The sequence below is a fragment of the Hirundo rustica genome, chromosome 1 (genome assembly GCF_015227805.2).
Source record: "Hirundo rustica isolate bHirRus1 chromosome 1, bHirRus1.pri.v3, whole genome shotgun sequence".
Taxonomy (NCBI): domain Eukaryota; kingdom Metazoa; phylum Chordata; class Aves; order Passeriformes; family Hirundinidae; genus Hirundo; species Hirundo rustica.
The window spans coordinates 58,421,065-58,443,539 of record NC_053450.1 but is presented as its reverse complement, the minus strand read 5'-3'; the positions used below and the strand labels follow the sequence as shown (position 1 = coordinate 58,443,539).

General features: G+C 35.6%; 1 protein-coding gene across 2 annotated transcripts in view; it reads left to right on the top strand.

The window, feature by feature from the left end:
• NETO1 (neuropilin and tolloid like 1) overlaps nt 1-21,482 on the top strand; it is a 62,787-nt gene extending 41,305 nt beyond the window's left edge. The window contains exons 7-11 of one of the 2 annotated variants that reach the window (XM_040065613.2): nt 3,868-4,096; nt 15,290-15,403; nt 17,722-18,280; nt 19,567-19,641; nt 20,964-21,482. In XM_040065613.2, the coding sequence (XP_039921547.1) occupies nt 3,868-4,096; nt 15,290-15,403; nt 17,722-18,280; nt 19,567-19,627 (963 nt within the window). In that variant the 3' untranslated portion in view covers nt 19,628-19,641; nt 20,964-21,482. The remainder of the gene's footprint in view (nt 1-3,867; nt 4,097-15,289; nt 15,404-17,721; nt 18,281-19,566; nt 19,642-20,963) is intronic. The other variant, XM_040065622.2, reaches the window with a different exon arrangement.
• The last annotated feature ends 993 nt before the right edge of the window (nt 21,483-22,475 follow it).

Below are 22,475 nucleotides of genomic sequence, written 5' to 3'. Positions count from 1 at the left end.
TGTGCTCTTCAACAAGAATGACTCGATTATGCTAATATAATGTGTCAGTATCTATAGAAAGGTTCATTCCAAAAGCTCCTATTGGCATCAAAGAAAAAATACTTAATGTAGGCAGATGGGGGTGTTTGAGTCTCTGACCTCTTCTTTAGTTAATTTTCTTTCAGAGGAACAAAGTTTCTTATCCACTGCTGGTAGAAGCAATGGCTAAGATCTCTGTAAATGAAATAACCAGTAATATTGATAATTTTTCTCTCACCTTCTGATGAATTTGTTTTAGTGACATCCACATACCAGTGAAAGTAATGAGAATATTGCCACTGATTTAAAAAAAAAAACTGCGTATAGGGAACATTTTGCATTAGATAAGAGTTTGTCATATAATCAGTTTTATTCTTTCCCTGGGGAACTCAATTTATTATTAGTCATTTTCTTCTGCCAGTGTGGGTCTCACAGCCAGTGACAGGAACAATGGCAAATATATAGCAATGAATCCATACAAGTTGGCAGAGGCGTGCAGATGCAATTAAATTATTCCAGCTCTTTAAAATAAAATCTGATCCAATATCAGGTTGTCAGTTTGTGTAATCAGTTTCCAGTTTTTAAAAACGTATTGCAGTCTTAAGCCAAAGGTCTGATTCAAAAAAATAGATTGAAATATACCCTCTGATTTCAGAGTGTGTTGTATCAAGTTCTCAATATTTTATATAAAGTTCTGGGAGTATTCATCTCCAAAGACAATTATGAGAATGAAGCTCCAACTTACCTCAGAAAATCAGGAACTTATTTTCTCTAATTTATGAAGCATCATGCCATGGGAGAAAGCACCATCTTTCTTCTACAGGATAGACACAGATCTTTAAGTTAAATATTTCTTTCCAGTGGCTCCACTACCTATCAGGTCCATATGTGTTATGGTGTTGGTTCAATTTCTCACACAAAGGAATGAGCAGGTATGACTGGCAGCAGAATTCCACTGGAAAGAACTGAAGGTTTTGGCTTCTTCACTGAAAGACTCAAAACAAAATGCTGAGTTGGTCTTCTCTTGATTCCTTTTCAGTATTTATGGCTGCTACTCTAAGAAATATTTTACTATTTTATAAGGCTAGTGTGCCTCCAGAAACTAAAGAATGTCAAATGATAAGCCCATAGAAATAAGATTTTGTCTGTACTGCTATAAGAACAATGTTTTTGAACAGATCAGGAATAATTGATGAATGCTGGAAATTGCTGAGAGAGATGATATGTTTCTAACCACAGTGAGGATTAGCACACATTTCTTGTAAGAATGAAAACTCATAAAAATTATATTTCCATACTGAAATGGAATACTCTTTAAAAGAAATGCATGTGTTTACATGTATGTATATCCACATGCAATTGTATATATAAATGCATATATAAGAGGCAGCAGGATAGAAACAGAGAACCCGTGAACAAATGTGCAAGGCCTTTCACCCAGTAGATATAGCTTTATTATTGTTCTGCCATCAGGTAATGTAATCTTTTTTCTGGAGTAAATATGAGCTTTCCTGAAGAGGGGAATCGATAAAAATGTCATGTGGTACATTGCACTATAACTTCATGGTCTGTCACATATATATATATGCATGTATGTATATAGCATATAAATAAATGGTGTACATATAATAGACATATACAGACAGTAAAAGTAAAGACTCATGACAAAGCATGTTCTCTTCTCTGTGACCCATCTCTCTGACACGTTTCTCTTCCTGGGAAGCAGTCACATGTATGCAACAGTGCATACAATCAGCTGCAGGAAAATCTCACTGCATTACCTGTGACAAAGCTGGCAAGCACTGGGACGCCTGTCTGAAGCAGACTTCTTCAGTTAACTGAGAAAAGCAAGCGATACATTTAGTTCCCTAAGTTACGCAGAGACGGGCTATGGACTGTCTCAGCAGTTTCCCAGGAGAGGCTGGGTGCCAGGGTCACACAGTGACTCTTCCACCCTTGCTTGAGAAGGAGGATCTGCTGTCTGGGAAACAGCTCTCTGGTATGTCCCAAATGTGGCCAGTTGTTGGGTGTTTGTATCATGGCTCTGCCTCTTCCCATACCTCCCTCCCCCCAGTGGGATACCCCCATGTGGAATCTCTCTCTGTCAGTACAATAGTGTGTATCACATCAGTGTTTTACTGAACACCCAGTAAATGAAGTGAGAAACACTTTTAAAACTATACCATGATATAAGATGCTTCCATCTCAATATGTCTTTGTGTATTTCTGTTAGCTGTTCCATTTACAAACAGCGGATTCCTCAATTTATAGTATGTAAACTCCAGTATACATGGTGAAAGTAAAATGCACGTAACTGCACTTTAATTGAAATATATTCCTCTGGATTCTTCTGAAGGATGGAAATGATGAAATATGAGTAAGGGTGACTGTAAAAATAACAGATTAGAAAATAGATGTACCTTTAGTATACTTAATTTCATTTGCTACTAAAATTTTTTCACAAATATACTTTTTGGAGGGACACCAATGCAAAGCATAACAAGGAATGAAAATATACCATAATACACTACCTGAAGAGACCTTTTAAAACATCTGATTTGTTACTAAGCTGTGGCAGACTGCTTGAGAGCATGTAATTCTCAAACCATAAGTTCTTAAATATATTAATGAGGTGAAATTATGAGTCTTGTTGCTACTAGGATAGTAGCAACACAAAAAACACTGCTTTTGGAAAAGCAGAGAAGCTCATTAAGCGTTTGTTCTGTGCATATGAAAAACACCTGAAGTAAATAAAATTATTTGAAAATAAGAATATTTGATGTCAAATACAGTGGGGTTTCTTTTTTAGTAATTTTTTTCAAGTGAAGATGCATACAGCACTATGCTGTGTATGCTTACTTCCTTTTTATACAACTTCTGCCCCAATTCACCTTTCTGTATCATTCTCCTGAAGTCTCATGAGCCTTTGGCAGTTTATGTATCATGTATCTATTGAAAATAGTACTTGCCTTCTCTGTAAATTGAATATTTGATTTTGTTTTTATAATCAATTGCTTTTAAAATTGGTGGTTTTCCCTATTAAATATACACTTGAATATCAAATAATACACTTGAATATCAAATAATAGCCTTTTATCCTCACCCCTGCTTCTTTTTAGGTAAAGATTTCTTTGCAAAGGGCAATATATCTATTATTTTATGAGACAATTCAGCTTGTATCCAAGAGACACAGGTTTCTAGGAGTTTCCACAAATACGCTTGATTTCAAACCTGTTAAATTATGAAAATTGATACCATAATGCTTTGTTTAGAAGAGCTGAGATGGTGGCCTGATCCTTGAGGAAACATAAAAAGATTAATGATGGAGTTCTGCCTGGCTCTCAGATTCTCACTTCCTGAATCAGTGTAGCAGAAATGTACAAGATGACACATTCACTCTGGGGAGGGAGCAACAATGATTTACCTTATTATTTCACATGTCAGTCATGTAATAGAGCAATATTGTGCCAAGCAGTAAAAGAATAAATTTCTAGCTTGTCTGTCCTTCAGCTTGAAGAACCATTGGACACACTTCTGAAAAATATTTTTAAAAAAGTATATATTTGGAAATTAGGACCTTATTGTGGATAAGAATAAAGAAATATCTAGCTCTTCTGAGAGATTTTACTTGGAAGTAAGACAAAATACCAGAAAGCAGAAATAGTGCACAGTTTGCATATTAAGGGCCTTCCAAGGAAGTGCCCGATGGATTACCAGCTCCAGAAAAATTATTTTGATGGAATAGTTGTATACTCTTTCTCCAGCAATGTATGACAAAGTTGCTTAATGTTTTTTCAGTCATTCTCAAATGTCTGTACATATTGCCTCTGTTGTTTGATTGATTTACAGATCTATTTGCGATTCTTGGACTACGAGATGCAGAATTCCAATGAATGCAAAAGGAATTTTGTAGCAGTCTATGATGGAAGCAGCTCTGTGGAGGATTTGAAAGCAAAGTTTTGCAGCACAGTTGCGAATGATGTAATGCTGAGGACAGGTCTGGGTGTAATCCGCATGTGGGCAGATGAAGGCAGTCGAAACAGCCGATTCCAGATGCTCTTCACATCTTTCCGAGAACGTAAGACCCTAATCAATGCATCTGCCTTTCAGTTTGTTAAATGATAAAAGTCCCAAAGTCTGTTAATATTTTCTTCATGCAGAGCAGTCACTGAAGTATGTTGCCAAACAAGCTATGTGAATATTCAGAATGGTTTTTATTCCAAGCATTTGTAGTGAGCAATAATTTGTAATGCAGTAGACAGACCAACAAGATTGAAGACCAAAAAAAACAGGAACAAGTGGTCATGACCTGTCCAGTCATGTAACTGTGACTTTTGTCTCATCTCCGAACTACATGCAAGTTTTTCCTTACACAACACGGAAAATAATACAGCTCTGAAAGTTTTTATCAAGTCAGATAATTTTCTCTGAATTTTATTTGTTAGATCTCATTATGAAATGTATTTGAAAAATGCCTTATGATTATTTTATTACAGGTAGTGAGTGAGTGCATGTATCAGTGAAGATATGTGTCAGATATTGTCAAGCAAAGAGTTTAGGGGTTTTTTTGTAGCAACAAAAGCTTTCTAAAATCCTTTCATTTTTTGGTTAATATTCTCTTTATGTGCTCTACTTGCATTTATGTTTTTATATGAAATCTAGACTCAGATAATAATAATACAGCCTGTGAAAGAAACAAAATGTAGTTCTAGACAGTTCAAAAAAAGAAACAATCAAACCAATCACAAAAATCCCTCAACAAAACCCAGTAGTTCCATTCACTGAAAATGATTGACCCGGATAATCCTGTGAAAGACCTGTGAAAGATATCAATTTGTTTTCTTTGACAGGAATAATATATATTTGGCCTCTTTAGAACGGCACATTTATTTTCACATGCTGGTTCCCGTTAATTTTTAATGTGCTTTTGGTTTGTGCATCATGCGTCTGACAGAAAGGTTTCTTTGCTGCCGTCAGTGGTTGGCATGAAGGCTCAACCTTCCAAATACATTCTTCATCTGTATTCTATGTGTGTGTACCCTGCAATGAGGCAACGAGTCTCGGTTGAGAACAGCCTCCGTAATTCCTTAATTATGGCTCTGATTAAAAATTTCTGACATTTTACATGCCTGAGACTGCATGCGCCACTCTACTCTCACACTTGCAGCCTTAGGGTGGATTACATTATCCTTGCCTGCAAATCAAGCTGGGGTCTAAAAGACACTGAGAACCCATGGTTGAGATGATGCTGCCCTTTTCTCATTTCTGCAACTGGAGATGTCTTGAATATTCAAGATCTGATTCATTTCTTTCACAAGGCATCTTGATCTGTTACCTTAGAAACAACTGCACAGACACTGGAGGTTCACAGCATATAAAGAACTGGAGAGTGAAGCACTATGATGACTAACTTGAAATGAAGGTTTGAATAAGTGTATGTTTGCAAAGCTCTCATATTTTAAAGGATAATAGGGAAAAATGTGGGCTCTTTTTTCTCTTACAGTATTCTCAATATATTTACCTGACATACTACATCTTATGAGTTACTCCTTTCGTGTAAGCAGATGATAGTTTATACTGAATCGTATTCTGACTGAGAAATTCAAAATACTAACATAATGGGCTTTCTGTAAATTTACTCTGAAGAGTCATTGCTCACTAAAAGCCAAAAATTTATTAAAGGCAAAATAATACTCTGAAATATGTCTACATAGCCTGCTCATAAATAGTAGAAGAATTTGCATCTGTGATTTTAATGCTAGGAATTGACTTTAAAGATTTAAAGGTGATGCAGAAGGTATTTTCTGCGTCTTGTCAGTTGTCCGTGAGTGCTGCCCTATGCCACACACTGGTGCTGGCTGTCAGGAGTGTGCTAGAACAGATGTCAGTCAGACACACTCTGAGACACAGCTCATGGCATGTAAACTGCGACGTCTTTCAGCAGCGTGTGGGAATAATTAGATCATCTGCATGGAAGAGAAAGAACGTCAGACCTCATTCAGGGAGATGTGCATCAGGGAACAGACACCTGTGTGTCTGTTCATGGACAAAGGAAAAAGTTCTATTTTGTTCATATAGAACTGAGAAAGGAATGAAATAGAAGATTACATTTATGTTGCAGTAATGTGCATGGGAAAGAATAACAGTAGAATTCCTGTATTTACTGTTCCTGTAGGAATGACCAGGTATTTTGATCTGTTGCTGCTCAAGTTCCTCTCCCTAGTGTGGAGTTAGGCTGTTGAGACTGAGTTTTTCCTTACACAAGGCCCTATGTACTGGAAGTGGTATCTTGCGCGAACAAGCTACTAAGCCCGAGCATTGTTTTCTTTCAGTGGAAGTCTGTTCAGTGTTTATTCTTGTTACAGAGCCGTTTCTTGAGGACTTGACATTTGTGAAGAACAGAGAAATCTTAAAGAGATTTCGTCATCTATGATGATTTTCATATGTTTCAATCAATGTGTTCCAAACCCATCTAAAATATGTATGCATTTTTCTGTTGCAGTCTGAAAAGTGGTCTTGCAAGTTTCCAAACCTCTCACAGTGACACTTTCAGAGTAGAAGTGCTATAATTATATCTTAAGAAAAGGCATAAAATGAATGAGGTTGTTAAATTTCCTGCATCAGAAAATCAGGAATGATTCTCATCACTGTCAAAATAGTAGCTGACCTCTAAGTAACACTTAATAACAATTCTAATAATCAATTAAGAATTAATTAATAATGAATTCTTAATAGGTGATAATTTATAGTGATGATCTGATATTTCGTTGTCAGCATTATTAACTATTTCATCTGTCATTGTGGGGTTTGTCTGCTTATATCCTTGCCTTTTTCATCTTTAAGATATCTTCTGAGTATATTTTTGTGACATAACAGTCACTCCTAGGCACGTATTTTTGTGCCTAGGGGTCATTGCTACACCAGATTTTAAATATCCAGTAAATTAATATAAGAACCAGTAAAAGGTTAACAAAAATCTGATATAAACAAAAGGCATTTCTTTATCTGGTAAGAAGACTTGAAAAATGAGTCTTTGTTTTCTCACCCACTGACTAACTGTTCATTTAATTTTTCATGACTGAAGAGTGATCTCCAGCCTGATTAATGACAGACATGCTACACCTACAGCTTCTTCAAAGATCTGCTTCTCAACAGACACACCTACACTTTAGCCTAAAAGCAGATTTGTAGAACCAGGGATATGGGATAAGAGAAAAACCCTCTGTATATACAGCAGGCAAGATGTTCACTTTCTCACCTCTGACTGCTCTTTGGTAGCACGGCTTCCTTCTGTGCCCATAGCCCTTCACCAGAAATCGCAGACCAGAAAAACTTCATTCCTTTTCTTATTGTCCCTTTGAGCTTTAAGTACTGTTTTTATAGCCCTGTCACATACAACTTTTCTAATGGAGCACAAGTCCTATAATAATAATAATAATAATAATAATAATAATAATAATAATAATAATAATAATAATAATAATTATTATTATTATTATTATTATTATTATTATTATTATTATTATTATTATTATTATTATTTTATGAACAAGACTTATATTTGGACAGAAGTTTTAAGGCCATGCTTAGAAAAGTAGGGTGCAATTTGAGCAAGTAACAGCACTCAAGTCCTTGTTTACAGACTTGAAGAGGATCACCCAGCATGGGTAGTTCTTTAATGGGGAAAAGGCACTGCAGGTATGCAGTGCTATGGACTGTGTTTTTGTGGTAAAGCTAAGGGAAGTACTGAAAAGGGGAACAGCAAGGTGTTGAGTGCAACCTGTGAAGAGGCAGTTTCTTTTTGCAAGGACTTAGGTATGTAAACAGATTGCAGCTTTACCGGTTTTGTTCTTTGCTTTCACACTAATATTTTAGAAAGAAACCTTGGGGATTGCCTCCTTACTGGTAAGCACTCAACTGTGATTTTCTTCCCTTCTGTGCTATTAGCAGCTATCTCTACTGAAAAACCCTCACTGGCTAAGCATCCCAGTGACTCTCTGACCCTAAACAAAATAATTGTTTGTAGTGCCCAGAGAGTATTAACTGAACATAGGCTGGAGCTCTGAGCACAGGCTCCTGACCTGCCAGTCTCTGGTGGGTTTGTATATAAATAAATAATAATAAAAAAAACCTGCAAAAACCCCATGAAACCACATGGAGGTTTTTTTGAAAGACTAGATTATTGATCTGTATATGATATTGACTAACCATAAAAGTTATATTTATCTTGCACAGAGCTGTCTGAAGGTGACTGAGAATGAGCATCAATATTAAGCCCATCTCATTTTCAAATTTCTAATAGCTGTATTTTAACAAGCCTTTTTTTCATTAGTGGAAAATCATATACTTGTAGTGCACATTACTATAACAACCTTAAGAATTTTATAATTTTAATAAAGCAAGTGAAACTGTCTCTCAATAAATATGTTTCCTTGAAGAGACTGATAGAAATCTCCCTGAAGTCTCCCTCTGTTTCAATGATGGTTCAAAGAACATCTGAAAAAAATTAAATTTTCCTTCTCTTGTGGAAGAAAGAAAGTGTTATTTTTCATTAAAGAACAATGGGAAAATCCAAATGATCTCTACTTAAAAATTCTTGTGCAGAGCATGATGCAATGAGCTATCTTGAGTAGAGGAGGAGTAGGTGTGAAATGTCTAACGATTTCAGTGTAAAATGTTTCTCACATCTAACCATTGTTAAGATTTCAGGATTTTCCCATTCACCCTTAGGAGGAAGCAAGACCTTTCAAAAAATGTTATGACAAGAAAGGAAAGGGAGAAAGGAGGGAGGGAGATAAGCCTAAAAATAACAAGTAGGGTAGGACGTTTGTCTAAGATTATCCCATCCTGGCCTGAAATCCCTGCCTTGAAACAGGCTCAAAGGGTAAATCCACTTGGTTCAATGAAGAACAGCATAGATACCCAAGCTGGCTTGCTCAGAGCTAGTTCACACACAGTTGTGTTAACTGTGGATGGTGCTGAGAAATAGTGAGAAATACACTGGAGAAAGCACTGCACTGAAGTGGAAGAGACAGGCTGCACACCAGTTCCATAGCTCCATCTTGTAAAAATATTTTGGCCTACCCATGATGGCAATTTCTACCCAGAGTATCCTGCGATCCCCAGCAAAATGATGCTAAATGCACAGAGATAATGTCTTTTGTTACTTATGTAATAATATCACAATGGAATAATAATTTATAATAACATGGAGTACTTAATTTCTATACTGCTTTACAAATTCTGTAAATTCATAGTATAAATTGGAATGCCTGATTTGTGACCATTTATTTTATTGTCTAAGTGAAACCAGTATAAATTTTTAAAATAAAAATTACAACTGCTTTTATTTCATGTTACTTTGTAAGGATGACATATGGAAGAACTATTAATACATTATGTTTCTCTGCTTCAGGGCTATTCAGGATTAATATTCTATTTTTTTGTTAATAAATAAAAATAAAGTGTAGATTATGGGCACATGCATTTCTAAAATGCTTACTTTCTATAGTAAGAAAATACAGACAACTGTATTAGTTCAGTTTTTAAGAATTCTGAAAGCAGTAACCTTCAAATACCAAACTGAAGCTTTTTTGTATACCATGGTGGAAACCTTCTGGAAATATGAATATATAACAATCTCCTAATTAGGCCTAGAAATAATACATATTTGCATTCTTGATAATAGAAAGAGGGTTGTTACTATTATAGTTGGGGTTTTTAAACTCAGGTTTCCTATACCTGAAAAGACTCTGGGATACCATTGTCTACTCTTAACACACTTGCTTATATATCTTCTAGGATAAGAGCACCATCTTGTGTTCAGTGTAAATAGCTGCTGCAACGCAGATGTTGCATCAGAATGAATTCAAGATATTTGTTTTTATATTAAGATACAAGATCCTTACACATAGAACTCACATTCATGAAAAGAAAATATTACAATTAAAAATAATGTAGAATTAAAATGCTTGGTATTTTTAATATTGTGTATATATATTTATAAAAAATTATTATTTTATATTAAAATATTTATTAGTTCAATTGCAGAATAGAAAAAGAACCTTTAATAATATTTTTCTTCAATTAGTGATTTAATTTAGATTATAGTATTTTTGTGATGCAAAAATCAGAGAACCAATTAGAGACTTAAATTTATTAAAATACATCAGGTTGAATTATATATGTAGTTCCAGTTTTCTCAATTGTGCTGTAATCACTATGAATCGTTCATCGCGCTGAATATTCTATCTCCTTTATTTCTGGGTCCATACCTTTGTAGAGCTTGACTTAAAGTAGCTTTGAGACACAGGAGAAATGACAATTTTGTGTTCCCAGCTGTTACTTTTAATTTAATTATGAAGTTGGGTTTTTTTCAGAGAGCCACAGAAGGAATGGAAGGGACTCCAGGATATTGTCTAGCCCAATCTTTTTGTGCTAAGCAGGGTCAGCTACAGCAGGTGGCTCAGTGCTGTGCCCAGCTGGGTTTTGAGTATCTTCAGCGATGGAGATGTCACAACCTCTCTGTAAACCAGCCCTTGAACGGTATTTGACCAGCCTCAAAGTAATAGTTCTTGCTTTAAAGGGAATTTCCAGTGTTTCCTTTAGTGCTCATTGCTTCCTCACTTGTCACCGGGCATTGCTGAGAGGAACCCGGCTCTGTCCTCTTTCCTCCCTCCCAGTGCGTGTTTGGGTGCATTGCCAAGCGCCTGCTCGAAACAGTCCCAGCTTTCTCAGCCTCTCCTCACACCTCTGATATCTCAAGCCTTTAAAGGCCTTCACGGTCTCTTGCTGGGCTCTCTGCAGTATATCTGTGTCCCTTTCGCGCTGTGGAGCCCAGAACTTGACACAACACTGCAGATGTGGCCTCACCAGTGCTAAATAGAGGGAAAGGATCACACCTCTCGGCCATTCTGGTTTTAATGCAGCCTGGGACAGCGGTGCCCTTCTTTGCCACGAGGGCACATTGCTGGCTCAAGGTCATTGTCAAGGTGACCTTATTGCACACCAGAACACTTCCTGCAATCTTGCTTTCTAGTCAGTCAGTCCCAGTGCGTACTGGTGCAGGAAATTATTCGTCCCAAGGCACAGGACTTTGCATTTCCTTTTGTTGATCTGCTTGAGGGCCCTGTTTGCCCAGCCCATTGAGGCTTCAGTCAGCAGGACTTTTCAGAGCTAGTAAAGACTGGCTTCACAACAATGTGAGTCGCCTAACTGGGAACATCAGATCAGAACCCAGGAGTTCATGTCTGTCCAGTTAATAAAATATTCCCTAACCTCAGCCCCTTCCACTCAGAGAAGTCATGCCTCTGCTGGGATCATGATGCCCTACTGCCACCACCAAAGGATATGTATCCTTTCTATGTTTGAGCTCAGTCAGGAGCTCATTGTCCATCCATGCGGGACACTGCCTTCACTTGATTTTCGGCCGGTCCAGATAGACACCTGCTGAGCTGCGAGGAGGTGATCTTACACAATCAACCAACTGTCCTTGAACCTGTATCTTTCCAGGACCACCTCCCATGGCATTTGCCCACCCAGATCCCTCAACAGTGAACTGTTGCTTTTCTGAGGCCCAGAATTATGACTGTGCTTTTTGGTTTGTTCCTTCTTTGCGGCATCCTGAATTCCATCATCTCATGCTCTTGACATTCACCTTCCCAACAGATTCTTGTTGAGGAACAGCAGAGCTACCCTCAAAACTCCTTGATTACCTGTGTCAGGAAATGATCAGTACACTCTGAAAACTTCCTGGCTCGCTTGTATGTAACCTTCTGTGTTGCCCTCCACAGATAACAGGGGGTTCAAATCCTCATTTATGAGGGCCTGTGACTATGAGGCTACTTCCAGCTGTCTGAAGATTTCATTGACTGTTCCTGATCAAGTAGTCTAGACACAAAGCACAATATTGGTAGCTTTCCACTAATCATGGCCAAAAAGTCACTTGGCTCCTCACCTGGGTGAGCTCTCTGCATTCCTGCTTTTCTCTCATAAAAATGGCATTTATATAGTGATGGGGAAGACCATGGAGTGATAGAGTACGGCTTCTGTGTGTAGAGTTGTTTGCTGCTTTATCTAGTTGAAATTAATGATAGCAGTAGTTTCCTTTTGTGGAAACATCTGCAAGCTTGCTGTCACTTGCTGCTTGATCCCACTGTCATTCTGAATTCTCTAACAGCTTTAGGACTGCATCAGGACCAGATCCACCTTTCTGTGAAAGAATCTGGTTTACCACTAGTTCATTTATCTTTTTGTTATTACTAGAATGTCCTTGATGCAGCATCCTGAGACTCCATTGCTGTGCTTTTTTTGGGCAAGAATCCAAGTTCCTCCAATGTACAACAGAACTGAGAAAATGCTTTCATTCATTTCAAAAAAAGACCTTAATTAGAGTGAGGAAATATATTGACTTCTTGTCCAGCTTAATCACTCCAAATTCATGGGACCACAGAGAGGACTTGGCTATTTTAATTTTACAAACATGAACAAGAGGGTGCTCTTTGTCATTAGTTTTCTGAATCTTATATTTGGGTTTCTCTCATGCTAAGTTTGCTGTACTGGTTCTGAAATTTCTTTGCTCCACTATTCATCTTATTTTGACATTTATTCACATACCATTTTTTTCCTCCACTGTGCAATAACACATCTTAAGAAAACTCAAATTTTCATTCTTTTTTCTTCCTTCCTTTTGCCTTTTTTATATAACTATTCCTTCTTCTTAAATCTGCAAAAAAGTTAATTTTTATTGCTCTTTATTTTCCTCTCATCTCTGAAATATTTCCTAATATTTTTTCATTTGATAGAAAACCTTGCTCTTTCTTTTAGTTCAGAATAAAATAAGCAATTGACATTGGTTTTCCCTGTAGAGTTATCTCTTTCTTCCTATTCCTTTCACTTCCTTTAGTTCTCCTTTTCTACTTAACACAACTATAGTTCCGAATTCAGAAAGCACTCTGTCCTTCCCACTTCACTTCTAAGATCCTTTGTGCCACTCTGAATGTTTTTTTGCATTTTGGTAGGGGTTTTTGTTGTTGTTGTTGTTTTTCTCTCTTTGTGGCTTTAATAGTATAACTTATCCTAATCCTGCAAAAGTTTGTTTGTTTGCTTTTGTTTTTAATATTTCTCCCTTGTTCCCATGTCACTCCTTGAACTTTCTCCATTTGATACTTGGGTCTTTTTTTGATACACTTTGTATTTTGAATGGGTGGCTCTTTATATCTTCTTAGGTTTCTCACTTTTTTTTTTTTTTTTTGCTCAGAGTAGGCAGTGAGAATGTTTCTGCATGTGGGAAACATCCCAAAAGATCCTCACCTTGCCTGGAAACCAGCATTGCAGCTAGAGTGTGAAAGGATGATTATGCCTCTGATGTGTTACCTACATGATGTGTTACATCATGATGCGGCACAATATCCTCCAGGCTCAGACTTCACTGTCCCCAGATGACAGCAACAGATAGATAAGAACTGTCCCTAAATATCCTCCCTTTCTAATACGCTCATGTGCTCTTCTGATCTGTCCAGCTGACCTGGTTTAGGGCAAATCTAGGAAAAAAAACCCTGAATAGGGTCCTTCTGGGGAGCAAACCTAAATGGCCTCTTCCCCCAACCAGCCTGGGAAAGAACTTCCTTGGAGAAAAGTGGAAAAACCTGTTTTATTTAACAAAAAAAAAAAAGTGCCCACAAACACAAAGAATGAATAATATGAAACAATAAAACCTCTCGTTCTGGAGTGAGATGGCAAATTGAGAAAGTCCTTGCCTTGGGTGTAGCTCGGCAGTAGAATCCTTTTTGAAACAAACTTAAAATGTGACCAGGTTCACTGCACCTCAGGAGACATATACCTCGGGTATACCAGATTAAAAAAAAAAAAAGAGCTGTCGACAGGCTGGTTGATGTCTTCAGGCTAAGAGATGCAGTATATGTACAGTGTTATATCTGAGCAAGTGGTAGCATATTTGGGGTGGGCACTTTGATTTTGATGGCATTTACCATTTACTTAACACACCATAACTATTCCAAATAAACCAGTTATGGGTATCTTAGCTTAAACACTTATTTGTAAGTGGATTTCTTGACATGATGTATAGTCACTAAGTTCTACAGTATAAATCCTTTGTATTGTGCTTCATTTACAAACCACTAAACCATTCTCTCTGCCATGCATTCATGTTGTCATAGGAACTGCTTCTCAAGTTGCAGAGGAGAATAAGTTCCATGAACTATCAAACTCTAAGTATCTTTAATATGAGCATCATAAGCGTGTTCTGATTAGTTAAGGGTCTTAGTTTATTTTTACGCCTCCCTTAATTATAATAATGCTTTTGAGTTGCTTGAACTAAAACATACATAAGGAGTTCATTTTTGACAATTTAACACTGACAAAATTTGCAGCTCCTCTAAATCACAGAAGGCTTTCTCATTTGAAGAAGAGATATGAGGAGTATTTATCTCTACTATATTGTACACTTTTGGAATAGCAACTTCACAGCCCAAACACCTAATGATCCCCCAATACTTCTGTAAGCACTACAGTTTAGTAGCATCTTCATTACCTTCCAAAGGCTTTCAGGCAGTTTCTTCATAGTAATAATGTATGGCTGTCAATAAAACTATTTTCCTGCAGCTTTAATCTGCATGATTCTTCTAGATCATGGGCTTCAGGGACATTGAAGACTGTTGGGCTTCTTTATCTTCATACTTGTGATCAAAAGAGTGCTTCTTAACTGTAGCCTTTATTATGACTAAAAGGTTTTTAGAATAATTTTATTTTCTCTGCATATAAACCATCAGGCACCATCGATATGTGCCATCAAGTACCTATATTCTTTGAGTCACACAAGTTTTCTTTACAAAATTGAGGTTTCATCAAAAATGTTAAAAGACATTATTTATCATACACTGGATCAGTCTGGGATATAGTTAACTCTTTCTGTAGCAGCCCATAGGGTGATATGTTTTGGATCTGTGGTTAAAGTGTTGATAACACATCACACATCGGTGACTGCGCCACAGTGTTTGGAAGCCAAGCCACTACATCCATGAGAGTTATGCTAGGGGAAGGTTCAGTCATTTTAGACTGAAATGGAGAACCTCTTACCACAAAATAACTGTGACTTGAGTGCTCTCCATGTTGCATGTCAAACATTTAATATGCTCAAAGAACATGTGTTGTATCACTATTATAGAATACATGTCCACTCCTAGGATTATTTGTAGAGGAGAGATGAATGTTTTGCTAATTTAATATAATTTATAATTTCTATCCTTTTTAGCCCCTTGTGAAGCCAACACATTCTTTTGCCACAGTAATATGTGTATAAATAATACACTGGTCTGCAATGGACTCCAGAACTGTGTGTATCCCTGGGATGAAAACCACTGCAAAGGTAACATGTAAAATTGAAAAAGTTGTCATTTGCACTCCATATGATGCAGCATATGATCCTCAGGTTCTTGCTAAGTATGTGCCAAATGGGTGAAACCTCAGGAAGAATAATTCAGGGAGAGCATACATTAAGTCACAGAGGAAATGAAGGAAGGAAAAAACATGCCAGTGGATTTTACTTGCCGTGTTTTCATTTTTTTTTCCTCTGGTGTTGCATTGGTTATGTCCTGCTGTCTTTTTATGTGCTTCTGGGAAGCTTTCTGATCACTTGCTCTCTGTTTTCCATATAGTCTAAAGCATAATTAAAGGTAATATTTTGATTCCTTTACCATAGTTACCTTTGTAGTGAAGTAATATATGAGTAGCAGGTGTCTTTTAGCTGCATGCTATCCCATAATAGCACAGATAGTCTTATAAAGGAAGGCGGAATTAACACTGTAAGAAAGCAACCAAATCTAGCTATAATCAAGTGAAATTGAAGTGCAAGGAACAAGCCCAGGAAATCAGATGTAATATTTATTTCATAGGCAGGGAGTAATGATCCTGCCCATGTGCTGACAATGGTTTCTAAATATTTCTGTGGTTCTGATTAAAATAACAAACCAGCCCCAAAACAGCATCTGTGTTGTCTTTAGGGAAAAGAGCTTAACTAACTTACATTGCAGGTTAGAGAGACAGTTCACTTCTGTCTTGTATCCCCCCGTCTCCCCCCTGTTGCAGATTTGTCCCTGAAAACATGGGATATGCCAAATTTAGGAATCAATCAAGAAAAAAATTCAGAAGGAGGTGGATTAGCAGTCAGCCCATAAGTCTGCTGAAGCCTGTAAAATCCTGACAAGAAGTGCAATAGGGTAAAACACAAATGAAAACATATACTTCAAAAGAACACAACTAAATTGTGGCATAGCATAATACTCTTCAAAGAAACTAAACAGACAATTGGGAAATGATTATTCATTCTCTACTTCATCACAAAAGAGGAAAAGAGAAAATTTTCACCACTCTTCAGTTCCCAGAATGATTTTCATTTTTCTTTTGTCAAGTATCTTTTATCAGGTCTTGTGCATTTATCCTCTCTTGTTTTTCTGACTACAAAAAGGAGGTTTGCTGATTACAGCAAAAATGGTGTTTGCTGCAGTGTTGCTTTTTCTAACTCTGCTTTTTTGTCAGAGTCTGTGTCAGTCAGTTGGAGAAACACTGACTGAATCTACAAGCTTAGACAATGAACTACTGAAGAGTAAAGTTCTGGTAGCTAGGAGATTATGGAGATGAATGTAACTGTTTTGGTGCCAATAACTTTCATTTCAAAGGCTTTTTGTTAATTCTTTCTATATGTTTTAGGTTGCCAGGTAAATTTACACTAAACTGAGAGTTGAAATTTAATCACAGTTGTCTTGCTATACATGAGAGAGACTGATGCAAACACTTTCAACTTGAATTTCTACAAGGCTCAGTCACCATCTCATGTCTGCAGCCCTGTGAAAGCAAATCACAGAGAAAGATGCAGAAGAGGAGGGGGAAACTGGTTTTATTTCATTATTTTACTCAACTTTTGTGCTTTATTCACAATATTTGCTGACTAACTTATTGGGGAATTCTGAGTAAAATGTAGTAGGTATGGTCAGTTTTTGGATTTTTATGGCTGTTTAGAAAAGTTTTGGTAATTAATAGGGGGAAAAAAGGAAATAACTTGCACAATTTTTTTTTTTTTTTCATTGTTGTCTTTTTCTTTTTTCCTTTCTGAAATCTACATTTGAATAATTTTCCTGTTTTCTCCTGATTTAGCTTTTTATTGAATGCTGTCGAAATTCCTACTCAGCTCACAAAATTAGTCCTTAAATCCTGTAAAATCTTGTTCTTTCATAGGATCTAATGTCCTAGCTGCATATATGTACTGGAAGAGAGAGAAAATAATGAAGAAAACATCTGTAAAATTCTTGGGGGCTTTAGCAGCCAAATGGAGTTCAGAGGTGACATTGAAGCCACCTGCTTGTTATGGTGGTTGCTTTTTTATAAAAAAATTAAATAATTCTTTAATTTAATTAAGTTTGCAATATACCCTGAATTAATAAGTTTCCAAGTGAACAGGCACTCAAAGGATTTGTGTGTTCCTTAATTGGCTTTCACAAATACCAGATTCCTTCCTCTTTTCTTTTTTGATGCTGAGATTAAGTGAATTCAGACATAGACTAGGGTCAGCCTTATGGTAGTCTGTGAACCCATCATAGTTGTTTTTATTCTTGAACTGCAATTAATGCTGTGCTTTTTTTTTTTTTTTTTTTTTTTTTTTTTTTTTTTTTTTAATTCCCTGTCACACAGAAAAAAGAAAAGCAAACCTATTGGACCAACTTACCAATACCAGTGGAACTATAATTGGGGTGACTTCTTGCATTGTGATCATCCTCATTGTTGTCTCTGTAATAGTACAGATTAAGCAGCCTCGTAAAAAATTTGTCCAAAGGAAAACAGACTTTGATCAAACAGTGTTCCAGGAGGTGTTTGAGCCTCCTCACTACGAGTTATGCACCCTAAGAGGGACAGGGACTACAGCTGACCTTGCTGATGTTGCAGATGACTTTGAAAATTATCATAAACTGCGGAGATCCTCTTCAAAATGCATTCATGACCATCACTGTGGATCACAAGTGTCTAGTATTAAGGGCAGCCGTAGTAACCTCAGCACAAGAGATGCTTCTGTCTTGACAGAAATACAACCCCAGCCTGTAAAACCACTTGTTCAGCCCATGAACAGGAGAAATATCCTTGTCATGAAGCATAGCTACTCACAAGATGCTGCAGATGCGTGCGAGATAGACGAAATTGAAGAGGTGCCAACAACAAGTCACAGGCTGTCCAGACATGATAAAGCTGTTCAGCGGTCAGTATCAATAGATTTTTGATGAAGACTATTGTGTAAGGACTTGATTGCCCAAACATATTTACTCTTTGTTCAGTAAAGACATATTTTCTTTCTTCTTTATTTATTTGACTTTCTGTTTCCTGATAGCACATGCCCTTATATTATCTTTCTGTTGCTCTTTCTCATCTCTGCTTCTCTTTCCTGAAGGATCCTGTATCTCCATTTTACGTTTCTTTCTTTCTTTTCTTTCTTTCTTTCTTTCTTTCTTTCTTTCTTTCTTTCTTTCTTTCTTTCTTTCTTTCTTTCTTTCTTTCTTTCTTTCTTTCTTTCTTTCTTTCTTTCTTTCTTTCTTTCTTTCTTTCTTTCTTTCTTTCTTTCTTTCTTTCTTTCTTTCTTTCTTTCTTTCTTCTTTTACTGTTTTACATATACCCACATGCATACACACACAGATCAACAGAGAACAGGAACAATTTTTAAAAACCAAAGAAGATTGTGTGAATTTAGCTTTTGGAATAGCCACATACATGTGGTTTCCTTGTAACTGATGTGGCCTTGAATATCATCTAGTGTTGGTCTAACCATCTCTAAATAAATTCATCAATAAATAAAAGATACATGTATCCTTTTGATACATGACACAAGAATGAGGAACACAGTCCTGGGGCAAGGAAACCCCCTTTCCTCATGGAACATTACCTTTTATATAATGAATGACAGTATTTCCAAAACTTGACCATATCTGTTCCATTATTGATCACAGTATTTTAGTTTGTCAAATAAACATAGATAGACAGATTAGAACATGAGATAACATAGTGAACTCATATATTTACATATAAGAATGAAGTTAAAGAAAATCTTTCTAATCAATAAAAAAGCAAAATCAAGCATAATATTTTTTAATAAAAGAGATATTTCTTCTGTATGTTTCACTTTGAATCACTGTAATATGAATGATTAAAAGTTTACAAGGAAAAGAAATACCAAAAATTTGTGAACAATTTATTTGAAAAGGAACACATAACTATTTTTTGATATATTTGTGTTTTTTCTTGCATGCATTATTTATGCATTTCTTGTTACTGTTTACATGCCCTCCATATTTACTTTGCACATTCAGGCATTTCTTTCTCTTAAAAAAAATGTTATTTGGTTATTTTAATTCAATAACATGTCTGTGTAAATTACTTTATTAATATCAATCAGATTATCAAAGTGTACTGTTTATTAAGTATCTATATGCATATATTACTTTTTTCTATGCCAACATTATTATTTTGAATGAAATAGCCATAACATTCCAGGTTCTGCCTCATTGGGTCTCTAAGCAAACATGAGTCTGAGTACAACACAACTAGGGTCTAAGAGAAAAACCTGAGGTAAGTAAACATACCTATACAGCAATTGAACCATCTGTTGCTTTCCATTTTATTTTTTTATATTGTTAAAATGCATATAGGTCTCAAATTGTATGTCATCTTGTATGGAGTCAGGTTTGAATGGTAAACAATCTGAAAGCCAGATGACCACTTTAGCATTGCAAACCAAGCAAAATCTGTTAATTCCTAATTCTTGACAGAATTACAGTCAGCTCCTAGCAAATACAATCTTCATTCCAGCTGCATCGTAAAGACATGTGCTTTGCATGGCTCTTGCATTTCATTCATTTATTTATTATTTTTTATTTATGAAATAAAAGTTAAGAGGCTCAGCATGTGAAATGAAATGTAAAACTTGGCAATTTAATTTAAGTCAGTAAGATGTGGAACTATGTGTTTTCAGTTCATTTTTTTTTCATCCAATCTTGTGAAGTGTTGGGGGAAGAGTGTGTGTTAGTATGGATAAATTTAGATATTATCTAGCAGTAAGGTTAATGTTTCCTTATTAAACTTACTTTTTGGAGTATTTTCCATGACTTTTCATTTTGCATATTTTTTATCAGCACTTCATAAACAAAATCTCAGATGTTTATAATGGAGTTATAGATAGCTGCTAGTCTCTCAGTTTATATATGTGTATATATAAACATAGATATGTGTATATACATTTTTATGTGTATATATGTATAAAGAAAAATTTCAGTGAAATAATCCATTAATGATTTTATCACCTGTAGGTAGTTTAAGTAAATATTTTTCTGCATTTTTTTTCCTCACAGAGAGAGCATATTTTAACTTAGTTTTGACTTCAGACAACTATTCAGGCAGACATGCAAACTCTGAGTGGAAAAATCTGTAATGAACTATCTCAGCTCTTTGACAGAGAGACTGGAAAATTTTCCAATTTAATTTAATTGCCTCTATGCAAACCTAACAAGTATAGACATTATCTTACCTCCTTAGCAAGATATTCTCATTGCACAAAATTATATTTCTTTTGTAATTTGATTTCTGGCCACAAAATGCTCCTTAGTCATTAAATATATTTGGAGATTTGCTGAAAACTTAAGGAAGAAATTAGCTCCTGAGACTATCCCCCTTTTTTTTTTTTTTTTTTTTTTTTTTTGGAGGTGGGGTGGGTGGTATTTTTGGGGGTGGTTTTTTTTTTTTTTTTTGGTTTGTTTTTTTGGTTTTTTTTTTTAGGCATTAGCTTTCTATAAGTTGATCTGTTTTATGTCTGTTATTTACTTGTATGTTGTCTGATATGTGGAAGAAGATTTACATTGAAATTTTGTTATATGTACATTGTTTTCATTATATAGACTGCTTGAGAATAGTGCGCTCCTGGGTGATTTTGAACATGCTACAATGAAATGTGAATCTATCGTCCTTGGAAACACCAGCTAGAGGTTTTATGGACTCTGACCAGCTATTCTCTTATCATGAAAAAATTCAGCAGTGTTGAGTAAAATTACTAGATGGCAATAAGACTTTGGTTATTACGCTTATCAGTCATTTCTCTTTTTCTTTTTCTCTCTTCTTTTTGTTGCAAGTAAAATTCCCAATTTCAGGAACAATTTATTGAAATCAGGTATTTAGCCATTCATAATCACTTCAATAGAAATGTTTGTTGGATAAGCATCTAGCAATATGACTGAATTTGACATTGAGAAATTAATCTGCATGTATGTTACTGAATATTTGAGTTGGCAAAAATCCCTTTATTAGATACATTGTAAAAAGCATGCATTCACAGTTATTGCTGTTACTGTTCCATTTCTGTGTCATATGCTTGCTACTTGTAACTTTTATATAAAAATACATAAAACAATGTATAATAATTTCGTACCTTGAGTTTAATGCAATGTTTTCTTTTACCTAATTTACTAATCCTGTGTAATTCAGGAGATTAAGATCAAAATGTAGTTTCTAGGAACTTGAAGCACAGACAGAGAAGAGAATCAACTGTCTCTCATCCCTCAATTACTGAACAGAATACATTCATTTTTAATATTGAAATGAATTCATAATAGGTTGATCACCTAATTTCAGTTAAAATATTTGTGATAATCTATGTATTCTGTTCTGCACTCTTACTAATTTATTTCCATGGAAATTATTAGGAAGTTTGCTTCAGTACAGTGGAGTAGCGCATTTTTATCTGCTACACAAATCTTGGGGTTGGGTTCCAACTTTAGAATAACAGACATAAACTGTTTCCTTAAGAAAAATAAAATTATATTTGTACTTCAAGCTGTAACCATTAGTAACCAACACCAAAATCAAGTCTGAAGAGTTATGTTCTTAAGGAACTATTATAGGTTGAAGAGCCACTATTACATAAAGTAGAAAGCCCCCTCATCTAAGAACTCAATAATCATTCATAAAATCATAGTTTCATCATCTATTTAAAGTGTATCTTCCAAATTCTCTTCCAAAACAAACCTCAGCTCTTTTTAAAACATCTTGCATCATTCATAGTTGTTAGGTTTTTCTTCATAAAAATGTTACTAGATTTATTGGAAAAAGCATAAAGAATTCCATCTATGTTCCTAAACTATAAGTACACAGGGAAAAAGAAAATCAAACAAACTGACATTAAAAAAAAGGTCATCTATATGAGTTATTTAAGTATATAATATATATTTTGCATAATTAAAATACAGAAAATCTGATTTCTACAACTGTGACTTAATAGTAACATGAGAAGAAAGGTTTCAGATATTTGACTACTTTTATATTTACAATGTATTTTACAACTATTTTTTTAGCTTGAATAATTTGTTTGCTTTCACATATTAGCTGCAAAAACAGTTCTCTGTCTTCTGTAGTCA